The sequence below is a fragment of the Leguminivora glycinivorella genome, chromosome 10, assembly GCF_023078275.1.
Source record: "Leguminivora glycinivorella isolate SPB_JAAS2020 chromosome 10, LegGlyc_1.1, whole genome shotgun sequence".
Classification (NCBI taxonomy): domain Eukaryota; kingdom Metazoa; phylum Arthropoda; class Insecta; order Lepidoptera; family Tortricidae; genus Leguminivora; species Leguminivora glycinivorella.
The window spans coordinates 11,962,810-11,990,164 of record NC_062980.1 but is presented as its reverse complement, the minus strand read 5'-3'; the positions used below and the strand labels follow the sequence as shown (position 1 = coordinate 11,990,164).

The 27,355-nt window shown below is 37.6% G+C and overlaps 3 protein-coding genes across 9 annotated transcripts in view; 1 reads left to right on the top strand and 2 right to left on the bottom strand.

Moving 5' to 3' along the window:
* LOC125230556 lies at positions 1-27,355 on the bottom strand. 4 transcript variants are annotated; one of them, XR_007177532.1, is made up of 4 exons: positions 20,217-20,374; positions 14,067-14,266; positions 12,816-13,150; positions 1-11 (listed from the first exon to the last, which is right to left on the bottom strand). XR_007177532.1 is itself a non-coding variant. In XM_048135745.1 (3 exons), exons 2-3 carry the CDS (start codon positions 14,259-14,261, stop codon positions 12,935-12,937), a joined length of 411 nt encoding a protein of 136 aa, XP_047991702.1. In that variant the 5' UTR covers positions 14,262-14,266; positions 27,236-27,355; the 3' UTR covers positions 12,602-12,934. The 4 variants fall into 4 exon arrangements, 3 of the variants coding, with proteins under 3 accessions (XP_047991702.1, XP_047991703.1, XP_047991701.1); XM_048135745.1 differs by lacking the exons at positions 1-11; positions 20,217-20,374 and adding an exon at positions 27,236-27,355 and having other exon boundaries at positions 12,602-13,150; XM_048135746.1 differs by lacking the exons at positions 1-11; positions 20,217-20,374 and adding an exon at positions 25,526-25,579 and having other exon boundaries at positions 12,602-13,150.
* On the bottom strand, positions 1,324-12,506 carry LOC125230378 (sodium channel protein Nach-like). Its single transcript, XM_048135517.1, has 10 exons — positions 12,394-12,506; positions 11,878-12,072; positions 10,989-11,126; positions 10,510-10,656; positions 9,507-9,588; positions 9,297-9,382; positions 5,298-5,497; positions 4,394-4,559; positions 2,351-2,460; positions 1,324-1,637 (listed from the first exon to the last, which is right to left on the bottom strand). The coding sequence occupies exons 1-10, from the start codon at positions 12,504-12,506 to the stop codon at positions 1,369-1,371; spliced, it is 1,506 nt and encodes a 501-aa protein (XP_047991474.1). The 3' UTR covers positions 1,324-1,368.
* LOC125230555 (sodium channel protein Nach-like) overlaps positions 5,412-27,355 on the top strand; it is a 34,256-nt gene continuing 12,312 nt past the window's right edge. For 3 of the 4 annotated variants that reach the window (XM_048135741.1, XM_048135740.1, XM_048135743.1), the window contains exon 1: positions 26,936-27,205. In XM_048135741.1, the coding sequence (XP_047991698.1) occupies positions 26,973-27,205 (233 nt within the window). In that variant the 5' untranslated portion in view covers positions 26,936-26,972. Of the gene's footprint in view, positions 5,515-26,935; positions 27,206-27,355 lie in introns of those variants that run through there. The other variant, XM_048135742.1, reaches the window with a different exon arrangement.

The following is a 27,355-nucleotide window of genomic DNA, read 5'->3' as shown; positions in this document are numbered from 1 at the left end:
TATGTATGTACCTATATATTATGTACTTAAGGTCAAAACGGGTAAGTGTGTCATAAGGAGAAGTGTGTCTGGCCTTCACATTTAGCTTGTTTAGAACAATGATCAGTGTTTATTGAGAGTTCATACGTTTACTACTAATCAAGAGTAGCGAGTAGCAAAAGTATAAACTCGCAAAAACATCAGTGACAATGAGTAAAAAGGTCAAATGTGAAGACTAGACAGACTTCACCTTAAGAGTCTTAAGACACACTTACCCGTATTGACCTTATGAATGTTGTGTCCAAGTTTAGTTAAATGTCCATCTTACCATTAATTTTTATATCTATAACTAGAATATATAAATTATAGTAACATATTAGTGTAGATTTTTCTGGTAGAAACTAGCTAGGGTAGGTACTTCATCTCTGTTTTGCCGCACAAAGGGTCAATTACAGTATAACATATTATAAGTCGGGTTACAGGACATTGCACTAACCCGGTATTATGTCGCAATAATACCCGTCTCGTGTTCCGCCTGATGTATTGGCTTGGTTTAAATTGGGTAATTCGTTCTATGTCGTAACTCTGGTACTGGCGGATATTTTTATTTTATTTATTTAGTGCATCAACAACACTATTAACTTACCTATAGGTACATAAGTACAGTATGATATTTGCACGTTTCTTAACATAAGAGCGGAAAATATAATTTACATTTACTGAATCTCAGTGACAGTTGAAAATCAAATCCTTCCTCAATTTGTTAGTTTTGACGTATTTTCCATCTAAACCCATGCTTATAATGCCATTGCAACATTTTCTACCAACGGCAGAGGAATGTGAATCCACGATGTGAACAATGTTTCACACAAATGAGACGTTACAAAGTTAGCGGCAGAAAATTCCTAAGCGCCCAAAAGTTTCAGCTTCGCTCTGTTGTTCGATTGTAAGTAAATAAAATTCATTCTGGACTCGGGATTGTGGAACTACTTATGCTGCTGGGTTTTTCGGAAATAATGAGGAGGCACACTCAAAGGTTATGACAGATGGCGCCACCTTATTAGGCCATTGCACAGATAAATAATTTTATACGTCAGAGCGCGAAGAAGATATTTTTCTCTCTCTCTCACATATGAATGACAGTTACATGCCTAGACTCCTAGACTCTTGTACAGGCGCCGCCTGGCGGGATAAAATGTCATTGTGCCTCCTCATTAAAAATATTCAAAGAGCGGTATCTGGCAAAAAAAGAGTAACAATTAAAAAGTGGCTACAACAAGATGGTTGCTTGGAAATCAATGGGTGTATAAAACGGGACGACACTGACACTACTATATTGCCATTTTTTTATTTCTACTATTTTAGTCTGGTCAGGTTTATTTTATAGCATTATTTATTAATTGATTGCGAATAAAATTTGTCATACTCCACTTGGGACTGCGGGACCCCACTGCTAGTGTACGGACGTTGGTCATCACTCTGCTCTCTATTCGCAATCCGCAATATTTCTGTGTCTTGCGGCAACACGGCAGTGGTTCGTCTTGCCCGCCGCTCTAGCCAGATGTTTATGCAGAAGCGAATGGTGAAATACCAGATCAGTTCTACGAAGCTTATGATGCTGGCTCCGACGAATAGCCCTGTTGTTCCGCCAACAGAGACTGAAAAGGCAGTAGATAGTTACAGTGCATCTAGTTTAAAGTAAGTAGCTACAGTCACTATTAGATTATATTGGAGCGTTCCAGGTACCTACTCAAAACTACCTGAATACGCATTCAATAAAGGTGTGTTCTCATGTAACGTCTGTGATCAGTGGGTCGATTTTTGAGCCGTTCGAATTCAGAAAATTGTCACTGAAAATAAAAGGCAAGTCACCATTTTCAACCAGTATTTTATTGACAGTGAGACTTAAAAATCGGCTCCCAGCTCAGACACCCCGATGTATCTTAATGGTGACTATAATGAAATATTAGATACCTAGCACAAATTACTTTAGGTCAATGAAGTTATTAAGTTCAGTTTTTAATTAGTTTTATGTTTACTTAATTATATTCTGTATTAATTTATTGTTCTAATGAAGGTCCAGTCAACTTGTAATAGATAATAATTGATAATAAAATGTGTGATATTTTTGCTTCTATTCATACACCCAATGACTACTGCGTTTAGAATAAAATGGCAAAAGCGTGGAAATTTTTTGCACTTAGATTATGAATGATGAGCTTTAATTTATCTCTTTACCGTATTATCTAGTGCGACTGTACAAGGTTACCACCTTGAATGATTCTTGGGTAAAAATACGATTTGAATGCGAAAATAACATCTACGGTAATCTTTCTCATGAAAAGGCTAAGTGGAATTGGTCTAATCTTACCGACGAGGTCAAGGCGACTTCTTACGACGTTTCGTTTGTATCTTTCAGTGGGCATGTAAGCTAACACCATTTCTACTGTTGCTTTTTTCTTGTCCTTCTTCGATCGCTGTCTAAAAATAAAAGTAAAAAATATTATTTCGTTATATGCCATTTTTAGAATAAAACAATCATTTATTTATATAATGGGTATAGGCATTTTTATGAGGCATGCGAAAAATAGGCTATACTTAAAGAAGAATTTGTAATTAAATTCATATGAAATTTTCATGTAGGTAATTAACCTACTTATTTTTTGTTATTAACACCTGGAACGAAGGGAGTTCTAGTCTAGTTTGATTTATCTTTTTGGAATACCTACCACTTATGTTTATAATTTATAAAGTCAACATACTCAACCTATGCGAATAGTACTATGGTCTTCTACGTTAAAGATGTTATATTCATCTTCTAGATTATTTTTTGCTGCGATTCCTTTGTATATTTATGATATTTCCAAATAGTCATGTACTTACACTGAGTAATCTAATCAAATATAAATGTTGAAAATGAAAACCGTAGTAACATGACATTGACATACCCTTTGATCTCACATTGCCTTTCCAAATTAACTGACAGATATATTGATAGTATTGTGATTGTATCTCTCAACGGCTGTCTAAGGAATAATGAACTTATGTTTGGTATTTGAAGAAATTGGACTTGCCTATTTTTATTTTAGTAAACGTCAAAATCGTGATCTCGGTACGGCACGTATCGTATCAGATATGCCAATATCTGAAGTGACATTTCTTAAAGCGTAATATATTTCACACTGACAGATCCGATCCATATCGTATCGAGATCTGAATGTTAACGTGTATAACCTACAATAAAATTAGAATAGGCATATTTTAATATTACAGGGTGAAATAAAAAGGACCGTTCCGACTTTGTATATACTCATGTATTGATTTTTGAGGTCATAATGAACAACTTTTATTATGGGACCAATGCTGATCCCGCGAAAAAAAATTGGATGTTCCATACATTCCGACTGTCATGATGCCGCTCATTTCTATGGAACTGCCAAATTTTTTTTGCGATTTCAGCATTAGTCCCATAATAAAAGTTGTTAATTATAACCTCAGAAGTCACCATGCGAAGTTTGAACGGTCCTTAATTTTTATTTCACCGTGTATATATCGATCGAAAATTACGCATTTCATTTTCATTTAAAATGCGTAAGCGAAGTGCTCGCACTAATTCTATTATTAAATACTTAGTTACATTCTCTTTGGATAATAATCTGGCACTCAATTGATTAAAATTTAATTTCTAGAAATCTTAGGACTACCTAATAATCCTTTAAATTTTTACACACTTTTCTCGTATTTATTTATAAAGCAAAGCATTGCGATACCTAATAAATATATTCATATGCAAGTAAAGCATAGTTAACATAGTATTGGCACGCGTTTAACGATGAATAAAAAAAATATATTTAAAAATTAAAAAAAACTGATAATCACATCTTAATTTTAATACGTTGATAACTCTATATTAGAAATTTGGTTGATCTAACTTTTTGCGTTTGTAAGTTATTGATGATGGACGTTGACCGGCGAAAATGCACTGTGAACAAATACGTGAAAAATCCCCTTGGTCTGGGTCAATGATTGCTAAATTGTTGAATTTCCAGAAAACTACTAGGCAATAATTATTGCCCAAATCATTATTTCATTAAAGGACAATTAAATAATAGTGGCAAAATAATTCAAAATATCCACTCCTTGCGGTCCACACGGAATCAACAGACAAAAAAGATGGATGAAAATCTTGTTCAGAGGATGATGAATACTATTTTCAGAAAAGTCCGTAATTTTGTGCATAAACATACTGAATAATTGAAATATATGTGACACGCTATAAATTAATAAACGATCTTTTATATTCTGCAATAAAAAATATTGTTTACTTTTTTCTTTTCATTTAAAAATTAAATTCCTCCCATCGCGTACCAATTCTAAATTAACTATGCTTTATTGTACCTATATTTTTACTCACGAAATGTCAACATCTTTGATGATTGTGATCTCCGTCTCATCACAAGATGGGAGGCAGTCACAAGAGAGTCCCGGTCGTGTGGCCCAGTGCGGTTTGAGGGTGGTCAGAAAATTGGCGTGAGAATGGATGCATGCGAGACCCGATATATTGCAGCGATCGGATTCGGCTATAAAATAAAAATTATAATAAAATTCTTGACGAATTTTTGACGACCGGTCTGGCGCAGTCAGTAGTGACCCTGCCTGCTGCGCCGCGGTCCCGGGTTCGAATCCCGGTAAGGGCATTTATTTGTGTGATGAGCACAGATTATTTGTTCCTGAGTCATGGATGTTTTCTATGTATGTAAGTATTTATATATTATATATATCGTTGTCTGAGTACCCACAACACAAGCCTTCTTGAGCTTACCGTGGGCCTCAGTCAATCTGTGTAAGAATGTCCTATAATATTTATTTATTTATTTATTTTGAGCAACACTTAGCCCAAATCTAGCTTCTGGCGACCGTAGCGTCGGGCCAACTGTATGGAAAAAGACGCTGCTTCGACGTCGCGCCGACATAGCGTCAGGCTTTGCCATACAGTTGGCCCGACGCTACACTCGCGAGACGCTAGATGTGGGGGGCCCTAAGACACGGCAATGCTTAATTGCTCAGCTGCGTATTATTTATTAAGTACTATTAGGTACTATGTTCTCTACTCGCCCCGCTTAGCACCTCCGTCGCTAATTATTAATTTGCCTATAAACGCTCCAGTATACCAAATTACTTACATGTTTTTTTTTCTTTTGACGCCAATTAGACTTCCACTAACACTAATTATTTCTAATGCCATTTTAATTGTTCTAATTCCATTTGAAACTTTTATCTTCTTCAAAGCGTATGCCGTATAAGAGAGAAAAACTTACGCGTGCCAAGCATAAAATGGTCGTTGCATTTACAGATATCCATCTGCGCCCGTTTGCGACACAGCACAGTGCAGGCACTGTAGGAATAGTGCGGGTACAGGCCGTCCTCGTTTTCTTCATGGAACCTACAGGCTCGCTGCTCCGTGGTCGTCTCTACAATAAGTGGGTCGTTCTCGATATCACGCACCGCGACTTGACGACTGAAATGTCAATTTGGGTAGGTCTACACTCAGATTACCGAAGTTGGCAAATTGTCACTTAAATTATCAACACACAAACAAATGTGAGTGTGTTTATAGTTGAAATAGATTTAAGGTTAACTATTGTATTATGTAACTCCTTTGTAATCTTCTTTTTGGTTATCTTTTATTTTTATTTTCACCTTATTCATTAGTGTCTTATTGGCCTTCGCACAAATCACGTCAATGGAATATCATGTCTGAAACGGTTACCTACGAGACAGGCTTTGCCTAGTGTAGGAACCAGCAAATCCTAATGATAATGCCTAATGTACCTACATAACTGTCACTTAGTTGTAAGACCAGATAACTTAATTTCTGTTTAAGTTTTTTTTTGTGTGTACAATAAATACTTTTTACTTTACGTCCCACTTTGTCGGGTACCATTAAGGCGAGATGTACTTGTATCTTTATATGAATAAACTGACAGAGCGGCTTTATAGCAATCGACAAAGTGGGACGTTTTCCCGTGCACACTCACAAATTGTAAACTTCGGTGTTCACGGTAAAGGTAAACCGTCGGGAGCCCGATTCTGATTTATCTACTTGATACAGTTTGGATACAATATCAAAAATCACTAACAATTTAACTCATGCATGCTAATCGAAAGTTGGTATCAAACTAGACGTGTGCGCCGATTATAAAACGATCGGCGGCGGCGTTTGCCAAAAAATCGGCGGCGGCGGCGTATTTTCGGCGTGAAATCGGCGTGACCGTGATTTTATGTTTCTTATATAAAAATCATTTATTTGTTATTATTCTTGAAATACTGATCAATACCGGTGTACTACGTATACTTTTATATAAACTATGAGTTAAATAACACATGGAAATGAACACAGAATAGGAAAAAATACTTTCGAATAGGTATACGCTAATAATTATCCTTTACTGGCACAAAACCTTTTTTGATCAATGTTGGCTTGCATTTAAGGATTCCTTCTTTAAATGTTCATGAACCTACAAGCAACTCTTTCATTATGATGAGCTTAGTGATTTAGTGATGATAATGGGAAACTTGTTAATTGGGTCTCTCAATTAAGTTTTCCATTAGCGCTGTAAGAAGATTCATATCATCAACATAACAGCGACTGTTTTGCAGAATGTTACTAATACACTACTTCTACTGCTACTGAACGATATTATTATTATGTATATTATAACCCTAAGGGCTACCAGTAATCCAGCATGAATGTAGTCTGAACCGAACATTTAATTTCAACCTTTATGCTTTTATTTGCGAGAAAGCTGCTGAACCGTTCGAACAATCTCTTATGATGGAAGCTTCGAAACAAGAACTTTGTGCCAATCGCGATCGTAGGCTGGAGCTACGTATATCAAAGCCAAAGCTCATTTTTAGGGTTCCGTAGTCAACTAGGAACCCTTATAGTTTCGCCATGTCTGTCTGTCCGTCCGTCCGTCCGACCGTCCGTCCGTCCGTCCGCGGATAATCTCAGTAACCGTAAGCACTAGAAAGCTGAAATTGGGTACCAATATGTATATCAATCACGCCAACAAAGTGCAAAAATAAAAAATGGAAAAAAATGTTTTATTAGGGTACCCCCCCTACATGTAAAGTGGGGGCTGATATTTTTTTTCATTCCAACCCCAACGTGTGATATATTGTTGGATAGGTATTTAAAAATGAATAAGGGTTTACAAAGATCGTTTTTTGATAATATTAATATTTTCGGAAATAATCGCTCCTAAAAAAAAAAAAGTGCGTCCCCCCCCTCTAACTTTTGAACCATATGTTTAAAAAATATGAAAAAAATCACAAAAGTAGAACTTTATAAAGACTTTCTAGGAAAATGGTTTTGAACTTGATAGATTCAGTAGTTTTTGAGAAAAATACGAAAAACTACGGAACCCTACACTGAGCGTGGCCCGACACGCTCTTGGCCGGTTTTTTTATTATGAGGTTGGGTCTACGTTGAAAAAGAGGTCTTCGATATTGATGACCTCTCAGAAGCATACAACTTCAGCAAAATTACAAGAATTCCATCGTTATCACTGTCGAGGAAAAAAGAGCTTTACATGCTGAACTATGCTGAAAACGAACATCCCGACATATAGCTCTCGGCAATTTGAGTTGGACGCAGACAGTGGTTCTGTTTTTTTTTCTTCTTGGATCACTGAATAATTTTCCATGTGCTATACGATACGTGCAGGACATGCTTGTCGAATGCACCTGGATTGGTGGGCCAAAGTAGCAACTGAATGGTTACCGCAGCTTAGCCGGGGCAGAGGCAGACGAAAAAAACCGGCCAAGAGCGTGTCGGGCCACGCTCAGTGTAGGGTTCCGTAGTTTTCCGCATTTTTCTCAAAAACTACTGAACCTATCAAGTTCAAAACAATTTTCCTAGAAAGTCTTTATAAAGTTCTACTTTTGTGATTTTTTTCATATTTTTTAAACATATGGTTCAAAAGTTAGAGGGGGGGGGACGCACTTTTTTTTTCCTTTAGGAGCGATTATTTCCGAAAATATTAATATTATCAAAAAACGATCTTAGTAAACCCTTATTCATTTTTAAATACCTATCCAACAATATATCACACGTTGGGGTTGGAATGAAAAAAAAAAATCAGCCCCCACTTTACATGTAGGGGGTACCCTAATAAAACATTTTTTTCCATTTTTTATTTTTGCACTTTGTTGGCGTAATTGATATACATATTGGTACCAAATTTCAGCTTTCTAGTGCTAACGGTTACTGAGATTATCCGCGGACGGACGGACGGACGGACGGACGGACGGACGGACGGACGGACGGACGGACAGACAGACATGGCGAAACTATAAGGGTTCCTAGTTTACTACGGAACCCTAAAAAGAGATACCAGGACGACCTGGACGCATTTTATAATGACTGGCGGGAGCGGGCATCAAACCGTGATGAGTGGGGGAAAGAAGAGGAGGCGTTATTCAGCAGTGGGACACATATTAGGCCACTTAAAACACGATACGATCAAAATGAGTTCTTGAAACCACAGAGAATGGAATGAAAAGCTTCATTTCCTGCAGAACAAAATTAGGATCATGCGAAGTGAAGCAAACCTGGGTTACCTGGGTAGTATACTTCTAAGAGTAAGACGCAAAAAACAATCGCTGCCTATTTCAATCTGCCGATTTACAGTCTTATTTCAATCTGCCGAGTTACACAGCGCCTATAAGCAATTTCCCGACGCGGTGGGCACGTGGGCATTTTAGAACGGACAATATTTCAAGGAGCCATGCAACCTTGAATGGATTACAATATGGTAGTCATCCAGATGAAACGATAACAGAAGATCCAACAGGGAGAGTTCTTGGCTCTCCACGTGTGGTTTTCTCGTAGACGCTTAAAACCATTGTGTCAAGTCGTATGCTAGGTCAACGTTGTCACTACCACAGATCTCCCCGCATATACGGTTTTCGCATGCCATTATAACTTCACATTAAGGTTCCTTGTCTTTCTTAGTGCTGAATATATAATATTTTAATAAAAGTAAAGTATTGGAAATTGTAACAAATAAAAGCATAAAAAGTACAAAAATTTAATCAAATACTAAGTTTGAGCAGTTTATTAACCACCAAGGTCACGCCGATTTCACGCCGATTATTAATCGGCGGCGGCGCCGTGGCGGCCAAAATCGCCGGCGGCGGCGGCGCGCCGGCGCGGCGCACACGTCTATATCAAACACAGTTCAAGAGTTTAAGACCTCTATACTTAGGCAGGTACATAAGTATATAAGATTTTCTCAAATCACATTACTTACGTATATTTATGTCCGAGTTGTATCTTCATAGTTGATGATTGTAATGTGGTAATGCTTGGGACCTCATCATTCCCCAATGTGTACATCTTACAAAAATAGAACCATAAATTGTTAATAATTACGTTTCACAGATTTTATTTTCTACAGATTTGCGCTTACAGCAAATTTAGTAATTTACTAAATTAGACAAGAACTAGAAGTAAATCTTACCGTTGATTGCAATAACAGTTCAAACTTGATGCTTGATCGTTTATTTTTCATATTGCTTATCATCGCTAGTGGGTTTGGTTTCCTAAAACATAATACGTATAAGATTATCACGAATATTATTTAGTACCCATCATTATATGAATGCATGGGGTTGATATGTGGAAAATGGTTATGTGGGATGTGGGTACGGTGCGCTTGCGCTGGTGTAGTGAAAAAAAAAACATGATTTTTACTGGCTGGCAAAATTTGATTAACCCATCTTATTACATTATTATTTATTTAATTATTACAATCAAAGGTAACATAAATAGTATAAATATACAGTGCTCCACAAAACTACGATATAAGTTTGACTGTAGAGTCAAGAAATCAATGAATACTTCTAAGGTTAACAGTCAGTTAAAAAGTCCCTGGTGAGGGATAACAGGATATCATCATCATCATCAAGGTTAGCATTTGAGTACCTATACTTAAACATTAAAATATCAATATCAGACCCGCCCGAGCAAGGGAAATATTACAAAGCTTCACCACAAGCATAGCAAGTAGTTCAAAAGTGGAGTTTTAACCATAACAAATTTTGCAAAGTAGTTGTTTAACCGCACGTGCCAATATTGATACCTGAGCAAGCGAAAGATTCCAATATTGAACCGCGAGCATAGCGAGTGGTTCAAAAAGTGGAATCTTGAGCGTTGCGAGGGTATCAAGGCACGAAGATTAAACAAACTTTGCCTCCGAGTGAAACACAAAATTTTTCACCACACCAAGACTGAAAATATGAACTGTAAAACATCAAAATAAATAAAAAAATTCAATTTATTTAACATTTATGATTCAAATTCATCATTTATACGTGAATTCCAACACCCAGCTTTAGACATCAAGTTAAAATTTGTATGAAATTACTTTGCACTCTTGTGGATAAAATGCAATTTTGCTATCTGTTTTCGAATAGCAAAGAAAGCCTTTATCAGTTGGTGTGGTGAAAATAAATATGACATACTCAGTTTGAATAGAATTAATGATGAAGCAGGTTCCCACGTCAGTTTCTATGGGCTGGAAGTATTTGCAACAGTTGAAAGGCTCGTCGTTGTAAGAACAGTTTACTATGATTTCTGGGCATGCACTGCGTGTCAGACTGGCGAAGTAACTGTAATAACACAGCACCATTAATATGAAATATTTATACTTTGCAAGCTATGCATGTAGCTATAGGTACTTAAGTTCCTACCTATACCTAGTTCTGAATTTGAGGTTTTTCACTAAAAAGAGGGTTTCGTTCGATACGTCGGGACCATCGATTACAGCGATACTCTTAAGTACTTATATACTTCATGTATACTCATTTAATCTTCAGCCTTTCGTTTACACAATGCCTATTATCTACCTATGTATACACTTATATACTTATTATAGACAGCCAACCAAATCTTGTCACTAAAAAAAGGAGGCAAATTTGAAAAATAGCAATTTATAAATTACCTGTAATTTGACAGAAGACAGCCAGGGTCAGGCTTGTCGATAGCGCAGACTTCAGTGAGACTGTAAGAAATTCCTCGGAAGTAGGTGATCTCCTTTAAGGTGTCTTCCAGATCCAAAAGGTGGCCCGGAGGCCAAATACTAAAAGAATATATAAATATATGTGTATCCCCGGGACCATAGTGTATCGAAGACGATATTAGTGTTTTCCATGTCACTTAGGAGTGTAAAAATATTGTTAATTGTAATTGATGGTTATATGTACGCATTAAATAAGTAACTAATTAATATTTTTTTCTGTGTTAAATGTGCTCGTGTCTAAATTCGTAATAAATATTTAGGCGGTGCATTAGGGTAGGTAACTAACTAACTACAAATGACAGAAATGCACGGGTAATTTCGAAAGGGGAATCTTGATATGATGGAAATAATGGTGATTTTTATATGACTTTCGAAATTAGACGACTTTCGGAATTACCCTAATGCACCCTACTTAATTTTAAAATAAGGGAAAAATTCACACCTATGACCTAGTCGCTGGTTGGACCTAGTTGGTCATAGCAACTGCACCGGCAATGCAGTAGGTCGCAGGTCGGAATCCTGCCGGAGGTGTGAATTTTTTCATTTTTCCTTTAATCACCTTGAATTTAAAATATGTAGATACGAGTAGTATCGCTCGCAGACGTTTCTGCATAACTAAAAAATAAGTTTAAATATTTACTCTTTCTTTCTTAATCAGTGGCAGATCTCCTATAAGAAGTGCTTGCAGTAGGTAATTAATAATAACTCTTTTCCTTTTCTCGTTCATCCCAGCAATATGGGCGTTGTCTTGGTGTCGCCAGGATATTATCTTGCATCCATAGTGACTGATTTATTTATAAACCTGACTTACGCGTCACACACGCTGTAAAGTTTATCATCATTAGCGGCCTCACACACAGCAACCGAGGGCAGTGCCGTGTCCCACTTGGTGTACGTGGTCTCCAAGCCGAAGCTGATGGGGCTCTCCCGAAACGCATCCCATGCCGCTATTATCAGGATGGCCGAACCATACCATGAGAGAATCACTAGAGCCAACCAGAACCATCTAGAATGATAAGATTATGTTAACAGCTAAGTCCGATTTTAATAATAATTAATCATTTTATTGACTCGTGATGTACTCTTGTGCGGATTATTAGATTAGATGAGTCGGAGGAGGATTAGATGAGTCAAACTACTGAATCATTATCAGTAGTTTTTCTCCTTTCCTTTGTTTACTTAATTGTCCCCTTCTAGCTACTAAGAGGACAAGTTGAGTCAACTCAGTGTATGTGTGAGTTTCTTTTTATTTTTCTCTTTTTGTCTATATCCCTGATTAAGACTACGTATTAAGTACTTACCTTCTCAACCATTTATTACAAATTACCTCTCAAACCAATGTTTCGTATCGTCAGCGATGAAGTGAACTCCAGCAAATGTAGTGTTTTCGCAATAATCTTTTACCAATGCCTTGCACGTTGTCGGCGGTGGCGTCGTCATTTTAACTTTGGAGTCTATCCAGCCATTTCGAAATTTTACGCTCAAATCACAGTAAAGCTCAACGAGGAATAAAGATTTTCAATAAAAATGCATTGTTTGATATTTCGATATTAAATATTTAATTCCATAATTGCTAGTTGGATCACATAATTTCGTGTGTATTGCACAATGACTATTATGCACGACCATACATTTTATTCAAGGTCACCAATCAACCAATGCCAAACAGAAATGCATATCGTGTATTATTTGTTTACTTTCGTGTTTTCAACACCAAGGTCGCGATAATTGTTAGTTTACTAACTACACAACATATTACTTTAACACTTAAAAATAAGTAGGTACATGTAGGTTAATGGTACTATTAGAGCAATAATTGCTAAATATGGTTTACTTGTTATAAATAACCTATTGATTTTATCGAACATCTACAGACGTTGTAGTACATCTGGGTTGGGGAAGAAGGGCGGATCGTGGAAGACCGGTGGTCTGTGGAACTGTGGTGCGTGGAACTGCGGCGCTGGCTGGAACTGGTGTAACTGGGACTGGGGAGGCTGGTGGAACTGACGAGGTACCAGCCCAGAGTGAGTCAGAAGGTTGTATATCTTGCTGCGAGGCACTTTGTCCGATTCCCTTTCGTACACCTGTTGAAAGAAATCATTATTTTATTATTTTCACAACTATGCTTTAGTAGGGAAGGAAATAGTTACTAACCTCCACTATTTTGTGTTGTGGCATTGACGATTATAAGTTTGATATGGAATACGGATTACTGTGTTAAATTCTTAACATGAATGATGGTCAGGGTCGATTTTTATCTTTTCCTGACCCTTTAGCACAACTTGCCTTGTCGCGCGCGAGTTCATACATCAAGCGCGACTTCAAGTATGGACTCGCGCGCGACAAGCCAAGTTGTGTTAGAGGAGCTGATTTTAAAAACAGCGAGATGTTCATATTTTCGCGAAAGTACTTATGTCCATTTATATTGTTTATCTTTGATTTTTGAGATCCTGCGATAGGGCAGGGGCCCATTTCTTGAAGCTACAAGTTACAAAAAATTTACATGTGGTAGTCAATATCTAATATGACAAGTTGGAAAGAGACTTCCGCTTGTAACTTGTAACTTTCAGTATTGAGAAATGGGGCTAATATTAATATAGTACCTAGCTACGAGTATGAATGCCAGGCAGATGTAATTTGAGCAGAAATTGCCTCGAACCAGGTTCATCATTTTACACATCAATTGGAATCGACATCCTATTGCGAGAGGAAACATTTTAAAAAGGTTGCTCGTTAATTGGATCCACTAAGGAAATTACTAAATCAGTTAATTGGTCGACCCATCATTTTAAAAGAAATTTATCAATTTTTGTCTCACCAACTGTTCTCGCTTGTGGAGTAAACTAGTCAGCGGCAGCATTTTCTGAGTAAGTAATGATTGTAGAGAGATATCTGCATTGAAGGTGCTGTAGGAGGAACTCCTCTTCACCCTGCTTGGATATGGTGGATATTTACTGGCTCTAGACTTAAAACAGTTTTTTTTTTCAATGTTTTCCTTACCAACTGTTCTCCCTTGTGGAGCAAACTGGTCAGCGGTAGGACTTCTCTAAGATGAGGGTTGTAGAGAGCCCTACTTCGAAGGTGCTGTGGCAGAAACTCCTCTTCCTGCCTGACTTGAATCACGGCGGGGTGTGGGGGAGGCAAGCAGCTCACGAGCCATGAGGTTGCCAGTACGTAAAATAATGACTTCCACATTGTGCCTGAAATATACAGAAATTATAAGATAGAAAAAAAAACTTTGATTCAGTAATTGATAAAGGCGCAAAAGTCAAACAGGCCAAGTCTAAGTACACAGGGCCAGCCAGTTGAAACCTTCCACCTTATGTGGGTGACTGACATTAACCTACAACGGGATTTATACAACTAGGGAACAAATCAAATTATTTTATTGAATATTTTTGATTTGTTCTTTTTTTTCAAGTAGTCACACTACTATATATATTAAGTCCGCCATTTGTATATTTTTGTTTTATTGGTGCAACAAAGTTTAAATAAATAAATAAAATAAATATATATAAATTATAAATTGAAATAGATATCATACACGAAAGAAAAAATGGCAAGGCCCACTGGTGGCGTGGTGGCCGAGCCGGGAATCGAACCCGGCTTGTCAGCTTATCCCACAGAACACCCCACTAGAAGCCAAATGCAAGCGATATTGTTCGAGACGCAAATCACCAATCCTTGCGGGGTGAGGCGGGCGCGCACGGTGCTGCCATTGGTCGTTTCAAATAATGGCGCGCCTGTATGATTAGCAGTAGGGATGGGAATGGGACATGTCTATTATAGACAATGGTACCGGTACCAGTACTGTGGTGAATTTGTTTTGCAACAAATTATAATATTATAATTAAATTATAATAAGGCCTAGTTACCCTTCGGGTTGGAAGGTCAGATGGCAGTCGCTTTCATAAAACCAGTGCCTACGCCAAATCTTGGTAGTAGTTTCCAAAGCGGACCCCAGGCTCCCATGAGCCGTGGCGAATGCCGATGCCGGGATAACGCAAGGAGGATGATAATTGTGATAGCATCTCAATAAAAATCATTCTAGTAACTAATAACTAAACTGTGCATTTTTACTTACGTTTACTAAGTTAAATAACCAACTAAATATTCTAAACTAATCAATGAACTAAATACCACTACAGACTCTACAGATTCTAGATAATTATTCACTATTACAAATCTGCTTTCTTTTATATTTCATAAAATGGTAGCACATGGTACGAACGGCAGTACGAAGTTCCCGCAACAGACATAAACTAACATGGCCCCATGCCTAGTCGTTTACGTGAAAGGGATAGCATATCACATTGTTAACTCGGTAAAGAGGGATGGACGCGCCTCGGCGCCGCTCAGCACAACCATATTGACCAGTATAAATGAACTCCGCGGACAATAAACAATATTCAACAAAATAATTAATTTGACTTAACTGTGGAATGTTGTTCCATCTTTTTTACATGTAGAAGCGTTAGAAGACTTGCCACACCACTTTATGCTGTAAGAGACCATTGTTTGCAACCAAAATTGATTATTTAAGATTTTTTCCCGAGCGGACACGGACACTGTTAGCGGGTCGTATACTTGGGCGCTACTGATCGGTGTCGCACGCGTTCAAACTTTTATAAACCTGATTTGTCGTATGCTTGGTGACCGCGAGTCGCCCTGTAAGGGCCATCTTGTTGTATTGATCTGTGGCTTATCCATTCTAATATTATAAATGGGAAAGTGTGTGTGTCTGTTTGTTTGTCGGTCTTTCACGGAAAAAACGGAGCGACGAATTGACGTGATTTTTTAAGCGGAGATAGTTGAAGGGATGGAAAGTGACATAGGCTACTTTTTGTATCTTTCTAACGCGAGCGAAGCCGCGGGCAAAAGCTAGTACTAGGGATGTACCGACTAGTCGGGAAAACCGACTATCCGGCCATATTTGTAGTCGGCGATTAGTCGGCGACTAGTCGGCAAAAAAGGCCGATTAGTCGGCACTTGATAAGTGATAGGAAAACAGTAGGTAACTAAGGGGTGATTTATGGTCGTATTATGTACGTATTCTAAATATCCTACAGTGAACAGCGATAAAGAATGCACATTGGTCTTTGGAAAGAGTCAATTAACGTCACATCAGCAAGATACACGTCACATAAGAAAGACACAACGCTCTACGAAGACGAAAAACCGATGTGCACACATTATCGACGGGTACTGTACCTAAGACTATGGGTCTCATAGGCAAGACCACTATGTATTTTAAGCTAAAAAATGGAAAATGTGTATAATTATTCTCATAGACCTTTGAACCTGAAAAAAATGAAAACGCGAAAGAACCAAAAATGTCATTCAAAAATTCTGGTGAATTTAGTCGAAAATTATGTTCTGGCCGACTAGCCGACTAGTCGGCCGACTAATCGGCCACCCAAACGCCGACTAGTCGGTAGTCCGCCTAGTCGGCCAAATCACTAGTCGGTACATCTCTAGCTAGTACACTTATACAGGCTGTATGCATTTTATGATGCCAGTATAATCATAGACTGCACAACTATTACTATGGAACACCGAAAACACAAATTAAAATGTTTGCTCTTTTCTACTTATGGGAGACTCAATTGTTTCGTTTCGAGATTCGCTAGCGGGGTTTTCCGTTTCCGAAAGTCCTATCTTTAAGATGAGCGAAGTAGAAGAGGCTTACCTACTAGTTATTACTAGTAGATTGGCCTATAATCAGTAGTGGGCGATGACGGTTGATTGATGATTATGAACGTCTATAGAGTTCCTCACAAGCATTACTGAAACTTTAATTGACATATCTTCAGACATCGTAAATTTTGTATCAGGTGCAACATTGTCGCTTTAAAGGCATAGGTATGTATGTCAGCACTTAGCTGGAATAGTTAATGACTATGAGGATTAATAGCAGTAATAGGAACCTTAATTTTTTTTTATGTAGAGAATGTTTAAACATGTATTCCTTTATTTCGACCTTCATGCACCAAAATTTCTGTCTGCATGTCTCACACGAAATAGGTACCTAATATTTAGTTGAATACTAGCTTTTGCTGCGGCTTCGCTCGAGTTAGTAAGAGACAAACAGTAGCCTATCCACTTAAAAATCACGTCAATACTAGTTTTCCCATTTATAATATTAGTATGGATTCATTATCTGATTAGCAACTTGAACAAATTATACAAATATTATGATAGTTACTAGGTAGAAGTATCTACTCATAGGCACCGTTGGTGTGTGTTTAAATAAACAAAAGCATTCCTTATCATAACAGACACTTGTTTGGTAAACTTAAGAGCTTATGCCATAAAAAGACACGCGTCAATTTTACTGGGTCAATGTAAAATTAGGGTCTCACAACGTGCGTACAAGTGTTTAGCTGTCCTTTTTTATAGAACGTAAACAACAAAGACGGATGTACGCGGACATGTAGTTAAGATGCCCCAAGATGCGTCCATGTCCCACGCAACACACCGGACAATGACTTGGTTAAGGTCAAATTCACTTTCAAACGAGTGTACTTATACATCTTTAGAACGAATAACTAGTCTTCAATCTTGTTACAACGAGATTATGGTCCATAAATGGTGAGAGAAATGCAGTGTTGTTAGTACATTGGATCGAAACAAACGTTGGTCAACGCTCTAGAATGTTCTGGTCAATAAATATAAATATACTCGTCCACCTGCAGCGTTACTGGGGCTACCCTTGACTCATCGAAGATTATTTATTAATATTATAATAAATGCGAGAGGTCGAGAATGCCGAGACTATTATTAGCATACGGTATCAAAATAAATATTTGACGGTATTCTTCCACGTCAAAAACAAGAGGTAAATAATTTTATTTTCCCCTCACTAGCTCGGAAACACGTGTTTTGTCCTTTAATACCAGCGGGTAAAAACGCATTTTATTCACTAGTGGGTAAAGTAATTTGACCTTGAATAAAGTCAAATTAACTGCTTTAAAATTGATAAAAGTAGGTGAATCTAGTAATAAAGATGATTTACCACTGTGGAACTACTGGAAGCAGTGATAAACGCATTTTTTGCGTTGTAATTTCCTCGCTATAGTGAGGGGAAAAGTTTTGTGTTACACTCGGGTGCAAATGTATTTTACGTCTCGTGTATTAAAAAGATTCTATTCTCGAACCACTCGCTTCGCTCGTGGTTCAACTATAGAATCCTTTCACTTGCTCGTTTTTCAATTCCACACTCGGCGTTAAAATACAACTTTGCCCCTTGTATAACAAATAACTATTGTTTTGCCATTCTAGATAATAATGTGAAATATGGAACTCGTGGTCTGTCTGGACGTGGCTCTGCCTACAGCCAAGAGTCCTGGGTTTCATGGGCTCGAATCCCGGTAATTACATTTTCCTGAGTCGTGGATGTTTTCTATGTTCTGAAGTATATGGCTTTCTCATCACGGATACCAATGGTATTCCGGACTTTTGAGAAGCCAACGTAGCCGAAGTCAACTCGTTGTAAATTATGACACTATGACATGTAAGCCCCCCCCCCCCCCCCCCCCTCCACATCTAGCGTCTTGCGAGCGTAGCGTCGGGCCAACTGTATGGAAAAAGACGCTGCGTTGACGTTGCGTCGACGTCGCGCCGACGCGGCGTCAGGCTTTGCTATAACTGGGTGGCTAGCCGAATGGCACAATCGCTCACGAAACGCTCACGAAACGAAGCGCTAGTAGATATCTATCTCTATCGCGCTTGCGTATTGGCGCGACAGAGCCAGCGGCGTATCGCTTTCGTTTGGCGTCGGAGAAATGCCATTCGGCTACGGGGCCAGTTGGCCCGACGCTTCGCTCGCGAGACGCTAGATGTGGGAGGGCCCTAAGGGGTACACCGAGCCGATGCTGCTCGTGGCTGTATCATGGGACGCACACAGAGGCAGTGCTGAGTAGGTATCCACAACAAGTCATCTTGAGTTAACCATGGGGCTTAGTCAATCCGTCTAAGTATATCTCATAACATTTATTTATGGAAGATATTTTGATTACATAGTTTAAATGTCCAGCGTCCCGCAGTTATGATTTCTTCCCCGTACCATACCTTATGATTAATTTAAAGATCTACCTACCAGTGGCGGCTGGTGAAAATTTCTGCTAGGCAACACTGAGCAAACAGAAACCTACTTCACATTAGGTACTTTACTAATAGTAATCAATTTTAGGCAAGCCTGTGAGAATCGGCTTGTATGGATCAGCCACTGCTGCTACCTACTTTTTTATGAAATAAATAGATCCGAAATAGTTGCTTAAAGAGCCTTACCGTAAGACAAAGTATGATAAATTTAAAAGTGGAAAATGTCTGCCTTGGGTGAGACTTGAACTCACGGCCTCTGGATCGATACTCCAGTTTTCCACTTTTAAATTTATTCTAAGCCTAATGGCATCGATTGCAGACGTTTCTGCTAATCAGAAGTTAAAAAGTATGATAATTTTATTACACTATAGAGTACAATAATTGCATTAAGATAAGAATTTAAATCACAATCTAAGACATCGATTACTTAAAAGGATAATTAAGTAATAAATAAACGTTGGTTTTAGATAATCGTCATAAGTCCAAGGTGAGACAGCGTAAAGATCTAGAAGTTATCGGTTCATACATAAACATAAACATGCATTGTTAAGTTGGTGTAACATCGTATTCTACCCACTGGTCATAATAAAATTTAAATTTAGTATAAGATGCGCGGTCAGGCTTCTACATACTCAATAGATACTGGTTAAGAACAAAAGTAATACACTTATTCATAATATCATAATGTAAACTTTTCTTCTCGGCTAGGAGAGATCAAAGTGACCCACTACTAGCTATTTAAATTCTAGTAACAGAATCGAAAACGAGTGATCATTACCACTAGTTTTAAAATTTCTAGCGGTACTTTTTGAAAAGTAGCATTACTTCGTTTTCCACAGACTTTTGAACGACGAATTCGTGCGTTCGAAATTAAAAAATCGATCCCCTGTTCCCAAACGACGCTACACCGCGAGGAAAATGATGATGATGATGAACTTAGTGTTTATTGTAATGGTTGATTCTTAATTATTTATTGGGTATCATTGCCATTATAGATGAATATTCTGTTTGTTTATATGAATAGGATCAGTATTTAATTATGATTACCTTTTACATAAATTAATTGTAAACAATCTATTAATATTTAATTAAGCACTATTTATAAATAATCACTGACAAAACACAATCACATCTCACTTCACTAAACAATTTTTTTATTAATATTGAATATTTAGAGTATCACCGGTCAACACTGCGGTTGCCTCACATTTGAACATGCCTCGAGCACCAAAGAGCGCTCACCACCACTGTTGCGTTAGTCCCACCATTCGGCGTTCAATTATATATAAATTATTACTTTATTACACTGTTTAGTGTTTACAGAATTGCAGATTGCAGTCGCTGAAAATGTATGCAACGATTATAATATTGCAACCGAATTACTGGAATTAAATTCAATCTCATTCTCATTACGAATTACGAAGAATTTTAAGACGAATGTACAACTTACGATGTAGTAGGTAGGTATAGTAGAGTTAGCCCCAGCCCAAATTGGCAACGATTTCATTCGCAAGGTTTGAATCCGCACAAAATTAAGTTTACCGTACATGCATAAAATGTTCAAGCTGCGCGTCTGCGGAATATAATATCAAAATATCGGATATTTATGAATACAACTTCAGATTAGGAAAATTCTACTAAAAAACATAAAATTTAGTAGAAAAACAGTAACAAACACAAAAAAAACTCTATTTTTAACTGTTACATTTTTTTAAACCATTTTTGTATTGCAATATTTATAAACAAATGATAAATATCGGATATTTATATCCATTGATATATATCATCGAACCCCGCTGGATATATATATTGATATATATCCTCGAACCCTGATGTGTACTTAAAAGTACCTAATTATAGTTCTTTTGTGTTTGTAATTTTGCACCGCCTACAACTTCTCTGCCTTGCCTAAAGTTTGACTGGTAGAGAATGCCTTATGGCATTAAGTTCGCCTATTGTACATTGTGTTTCTTTGTTCAATAAAAATTAAATAAATAAACTCTCGCCTGGCCCCGTAGCCGAATGGCATTTCTGCGACGTGAAACGAAAACGAAACGCCGCGAAAGATAGTCTGGCTCTGTCGCGCCAATACGCAAGAGCGATAGAGATAGATATCTACGAGCGTTTCGTTTCGTGAGCGTTTGTGCCATTCGGCTACGTACCCAGTATTCATATTTAAAGTCACACACAGGTCGAACGCGATTAATTAACATAATTTTTACCTGTGTGTGACTTTAAATATGTGTACAAAGCGTGAGAACTTAAAGTACCCAGTATTGCCAAAAAGGTCAGCAAAAGTAGCAAAATATTGTACATAAAGCTGCTGAAGTGCCACTGTCAGGGAAACAAGACCACAATTGAACCCATATACCTACTACAGTCGACTTCCCGCGGGAACGAAGAGTGGGATGAAATACTTAAACCCTCGCCACACAGGGTGTGAATGTGAAAGTTACCCATAAGCTAAAATCAATTGACATCCACATCCCATAAGCTAAAATCATTTGAAATAAAACAGCAATTATGTATAGTATTTTTGTGGAACTATAATTATAATAATATCTCAGCTATCTAACGAACAATTTTAATTTTACCCCTTTAATACATGGGTAAAACATTTACCCACAGTTAATCGGTAGGTATTCCCTATCAATATTTTTAAATTATGGGTCTTCGTAGAAGCTCGCAATTAGTTGTTGACATTGTGACATGGTTCTACAATAGCTCCTGTGAGGTGTTTACTACCTAGGTATAATATGGTAGGTAATAAGGGCTCATGACCCTCTTGTCTCTTGTTCTGTTCAACTCATATCTTGTAATAATAATTGTCTTAAAATTTATTATAAGGTCAGTGCGGGCAAGACCGGCGGATACTTTATTTGAAATAAAGTTTGAGTGGATAAAACTAGACTATTAAAGTAGTCTGGAATGATCCGCATGGTCCTATGGGGTGGCAACAATAAATATATTATACCATAAATATATTATAAACTAGGCAATTTAAAAAATTCTTCACCTCCAATACCAACACCTCTGGTGTTTCATGGGCGGCAGTCATCGCTTACCATCAGGCGACCTGTCTGCTCGTTTGCCTCCTATCCTATCCCATAAAAAAAATCTAAATCTAAAGAGAGCCCCTGAGGCATAGTGCCTAATCAATATTATTATAAATAGACGTTATTCATGTAAAAAATTATAACAACAGATATCTAAACGAAAAACTTTTGTCTCTCTATCAACTTTATAGTGTTGCGTTTCCTTTGCAAACGATTTCTTTGCTAGGTCTCCACTCTCCAGTACCTACGCAGTACAAATTATTAGGACTTAATTTGGTCATCCATTACCTACAGTTGTTTCCGAGACAATAAACGATTTCATTTGTATTCTTCTGCAACACAACCACTCAACTCATTTGCATAGGCATTATATTTGTGGTTTATAATAAGCACATAATTTGGAACAACAAATTATTTTACGCAGCGAGCGCCAAAAATAGACCTTTTGTTGCGCAAATTGTAGCGTAAATCTTCGACTATGGAGCCTTAGGCACTGGTCCCACCGCGAGCTAGTAAACTATGAGCTATCGGCTATCTTTTGTTCGTTTTTATAGCCGATAGCTCATAGCTTACTAGCTCGCGGTGGGACCAGTGCCTTAAGCTTATTATTTCCATTCTTTTCATAATCGCTGGTGTTTACAGAGCTGTCTTTTTGCGTCCTTAGTATGGATTATATATGAAGTTATGAAGGGTAGGTATACCTACTACGATGTAACGGACCCAATCATGGACAGTTTAAGAAAAAACTTTGCTTATTTTTGATATTTCACTGATACATGTAAAAATTCTACCGCTAAGTGTGGTAAAACTTGAATGTCCTAATCTTCTTTTACATTTCAAACGTATTGCAGAATATATATTGCTATTAGATTCTTCATAGTTAACGTTAACAAATTAAAACGTGGTGTTTTTTCTCCAATCATGGACGGCAGTTCTCCAGTAATGGATCCCCCATTATGGACAGTGAAATAAGTTTAAAATTTTACTTTTAAAGCCAACTGATACTCAATGAGTCAATTTTATACACCCCAAATAAGATTAGTTTGGGTTAGTTTCACATAGGATTGTTTCATGTAAATTTTGGTTTCGTATGTTGTTCCTTGTCCATCATAGGAGGTACGCAGTTTTCCGGGTCCACTCGCACAAAAACACTATTTCTTTATATCTTTGGAGTAACAAACTAGTATGTTTTATACCTTATCTCATGGTTAATGCAGTAAGTAAAACTCATTCAAGTTTACATCGAGTATTATTTTTTTATTTTTTTATACATGAACTCAACTCTCTTAGCAACATTACTAAGAATTCGTCTTGATATTTTTTTCAGTAAACTCATGACTTTTATCTTGCCGCCAAATCCTTCAGAAATGACCGAATTAAATGGGGCGAGGCCCATTTCTCGAAGCTACAAGTGACATTTTACAAGTGGTAGTCAATGTCTAATATGACAAGTTGGAAACCCATATCCGAGGTGAGTACTTTCCCATTCGTGGTCAGTTTCACCACCTGCTTACGGTCCGACAGGAATGACGTGAACAATTTAAGAGCAGAATCTGTAATACCGTACATGCTTAGTTTAGTTAACAGTAGGTCGTGGTTAATAACATCAAATGCTTTTGATAAGTCGCACAGAATGCCTGCCGTCTTGTGCTTCTCATCGAGGCCTGTGATAATGTTGTCAATGATCTTGTGCGCCGCCATTGTAGCTGACCGGTTGCGTCTGTATGCGTATTGCTGATCAGTAAGTAGGGCATGTTTTTCTAGATATGTCATCACTATCAGGCTGGAGGACAGAATGGACTCCACTATTTTTAAAATAGTGGGGACGATAGTGATTGGTCGATAGTTGTTCACGTCATCCCTCTCACCCTTACCCTTGTACACAGGACAGACTCGGGTATTCTTAAGTACACTGGGGTATTTACCGCTCTGAAACATAGCATTTATTAATATTACTAATATGTCAGCAATAATTGGCCATATACTTAAAATAATGTTTAATGACATGTCATAAACGTCAATAGTTGTGCGGGTTTTTAACATTAATTTTATTTTATTGTCCAAGTGGTCACGTGATACTACAGGGAGATTGAATTTTTGTAAAATAATATATTTTTAAAGTCACACACAGGTCGAACGCGATTAATTAACATTATTTTTACCTTTTTTCCCAACGTTTCGGCCAGTGCAACCTGGCCGAAACGTTGGGAAAAAAGGTAAAAATAATGTTAATTAATTGCGTTCGACCTGTGTGTGACTTTAAATATGTGTACAAAGCGCGAGAACTTAAAGTGTTAAATAATATATTTGCTTAAATATTTACTGACATATCCTTTAGACATTTGCTCATCGCTATTTATAACATATTTTGTAGCTATATCAATAAAATGTGAATTAAATGTATTCGGAATTTCTTCGTAAGATAATACGGCATTTGAATCTTCTTGTTTCAATGATATGGATTGGGGCTTTGTTTTTAATCCAATCTCGTCGTTTACGACTTTCCATATTACTTTTGATGGATTTTTACTTTGTGCATATAAAATTGATTAAACAATTATACCAACCTTGTGCAAAATATAGCCTTTGTTAATGCTGCCGCTTCCGAAACACTGGAGATTGGGAATGTAGATTAGTTTGCGTAAGCGCACGTGACTGGCGCCGGCCAGAGAAAGGTGAGAAGACCTCGGCCGTTATTACATTAGCTTACATTCGTGGTAGTTTTGTAAAACATATCCCATTTTATAAAGTTCTTCTCTAAATCGTTTCAAAATTTTAAATATGATATGCTTTTCATTACGATACGCACTCTGTCCTGGTTGGTTATACATTAAGATAGAACACAATTTGATTCAATTAGTATAAAATATCTACAGAATCAGTACTATTTATAACGTTCTTAAAGTGGTTTATCAGATGCGAATGTTTGGTAAGCGGTAGTAAAGAAAACTTCTTGGTGGTCGCTCGAATGCCTGACCGGTAATTGCCCGAAATGTTCCTTGTACGGATTGCTGTTCATTACATAATTGTATGTAATACACTACATTTAGCGCAACCAGCCGAGACCGCATCTTAGGTTACAAGTTCGAACTTAGCCAACCGAATTATATTGAAGTTGACGTTGGCGATTGGCAAAGGAGGTGGCTAAAATATGTGTTAATAATATAAACTGGTATATTCATGCCAACTTCTTCATCATTTACTAATGTGGACGATGAAGTGAAAGAAGAGGACCATTTATGTTTTTTATGTAGGTATTTAAGGTCACATATTTAAAAATATTTTAAGCGGGTTACTTACGTGTTAAGTCGATGTAGCGTTCGACATGCTTCGATCCATTTTCGAGGATCTTTCTCAAGAGTAGCAACCCCGCCTTTACATATCAAGAGCGCGACGCATACCCGCATACACGTCGCGCTCTCGATATGTATGTATGTTTTATAGTTAAAATTGAAGGTCACAGTCCATCTAAATTTCAAAATACATATTATATGTACTACTGTACGTACACCTATCCTTGTTTCCCTGTTTTGTCTTAAAATAATCCATTTAAGAGTTTTGAATGGTTCACGGTTATTTTCATTAGACTTATATTGACCGGGGTCCGGGATATAGACCGTGATTACCTTTTTTGATTTTTGTCGAGCTCCCGATATTTCGACGCAGTTGCATGCATCATGTTTTCCGTGATCATGATGCATGCAACTGCGTCGAAATATCGGGAGCTCGACAAAAATCAAAAAGGTAATCACGGTCTATATCCCGGTCAATATAAGTCTAATAATCCATTTCACATCAAACTACTAAAAATGTTGACGAGGGCTTCTGAATTTTTGGACATTGGGATTTGATGAACATACGACGGAACCGCGGAACAGATGCAACGCAGCATATTACGCCGTGTCTTGCGTGGGCGACGGTCGCGCGACCGTCGCCGTCGCGTCTCATCGCATCGTCTACTTCCATATCGATAAGGTTTGATTTCGTATGCGTCGCATCGCCGTCGCGCGACCTTCGCCCATGCAAGCCACGGCGTTACAAGCGGGCATAGCTAGTACCAGCCAGCTAAGGGTCTTAATTAAGACTCTTAACTAGGGTTGCCAACTTCTTTTTTGAGTAATATAGTATTTTAGAAAGTTCCATCTAAACAATATATTACACACCACCGAAACCATGCACCCACTACCGAAACCGCACCGCACCGGGTACACCGATGACCGAAATAAAATATTCTTAATATGACGTAGGTAAATAACATTGACTGGTGGCGGCGGCATAGGTATTACATTTTATAAATCAATTGCTAGCCTTTAAGTATCATTAATTTGTCAGTGTTGTCACTACAAAATTTCAGTTATTACGTAGGTATGAAATAATGGGAGCACTTTATGACGCGATACAAGGTAAAAGCAATACTCGAGAGAATGTGGGTGGTTACGGAGATGGTTATTTTTGTTTGGCAACCAGTTTTGCAACTGGTATGCTGGACAGAGCACGAGATTAGTTGGAGGCTATAATTATTATTTGTAAGATTGGAACAAAATGTACCCACTAGAAAGATCGATTAGAATAAAATGAGCTTTTATATCAATCAACACGAGAAGAATCGATCAATCAAAACAAATGACCCGGCATAAAATAGAGGTTTGATTTTATCACAGAAATCGAATATTTAACTACCAGTATGGCTTGCCTACGCAGTACTCTTTGAAAACTCATATGTTCAAGTGAAGTTCCAGTTTTTAAAATGAATCGACCCACAGGTTTATATTTTGAGGAAAATAAATCACGAAATATGAATATAGACCATTCCCCTTACGTTTTAGCATACCGGCGTCGTTATAGAAACAACTCACCAGAATATTCCAAATATGAAACGATAAAAGATAGTATGAAGGCGGTGGGGAAAGAGTACTGCTCTGAATCTTCGATATGTGGACTTAAACACCTAGTAAATGAAAACACGACGCATATAGAGAGGTAAGATCCGCACATGAAAGTAGTGATTACCTGTTCGTTTTAATGCTCATTGCAAGTTGTTTTTAACTTGTTTGGGTCGCTGCCACCTTAGACTTTTTGTCGTAATTATGTCTTTCCAGTACAGCCTGTATTACACAACTTTAGCACTGT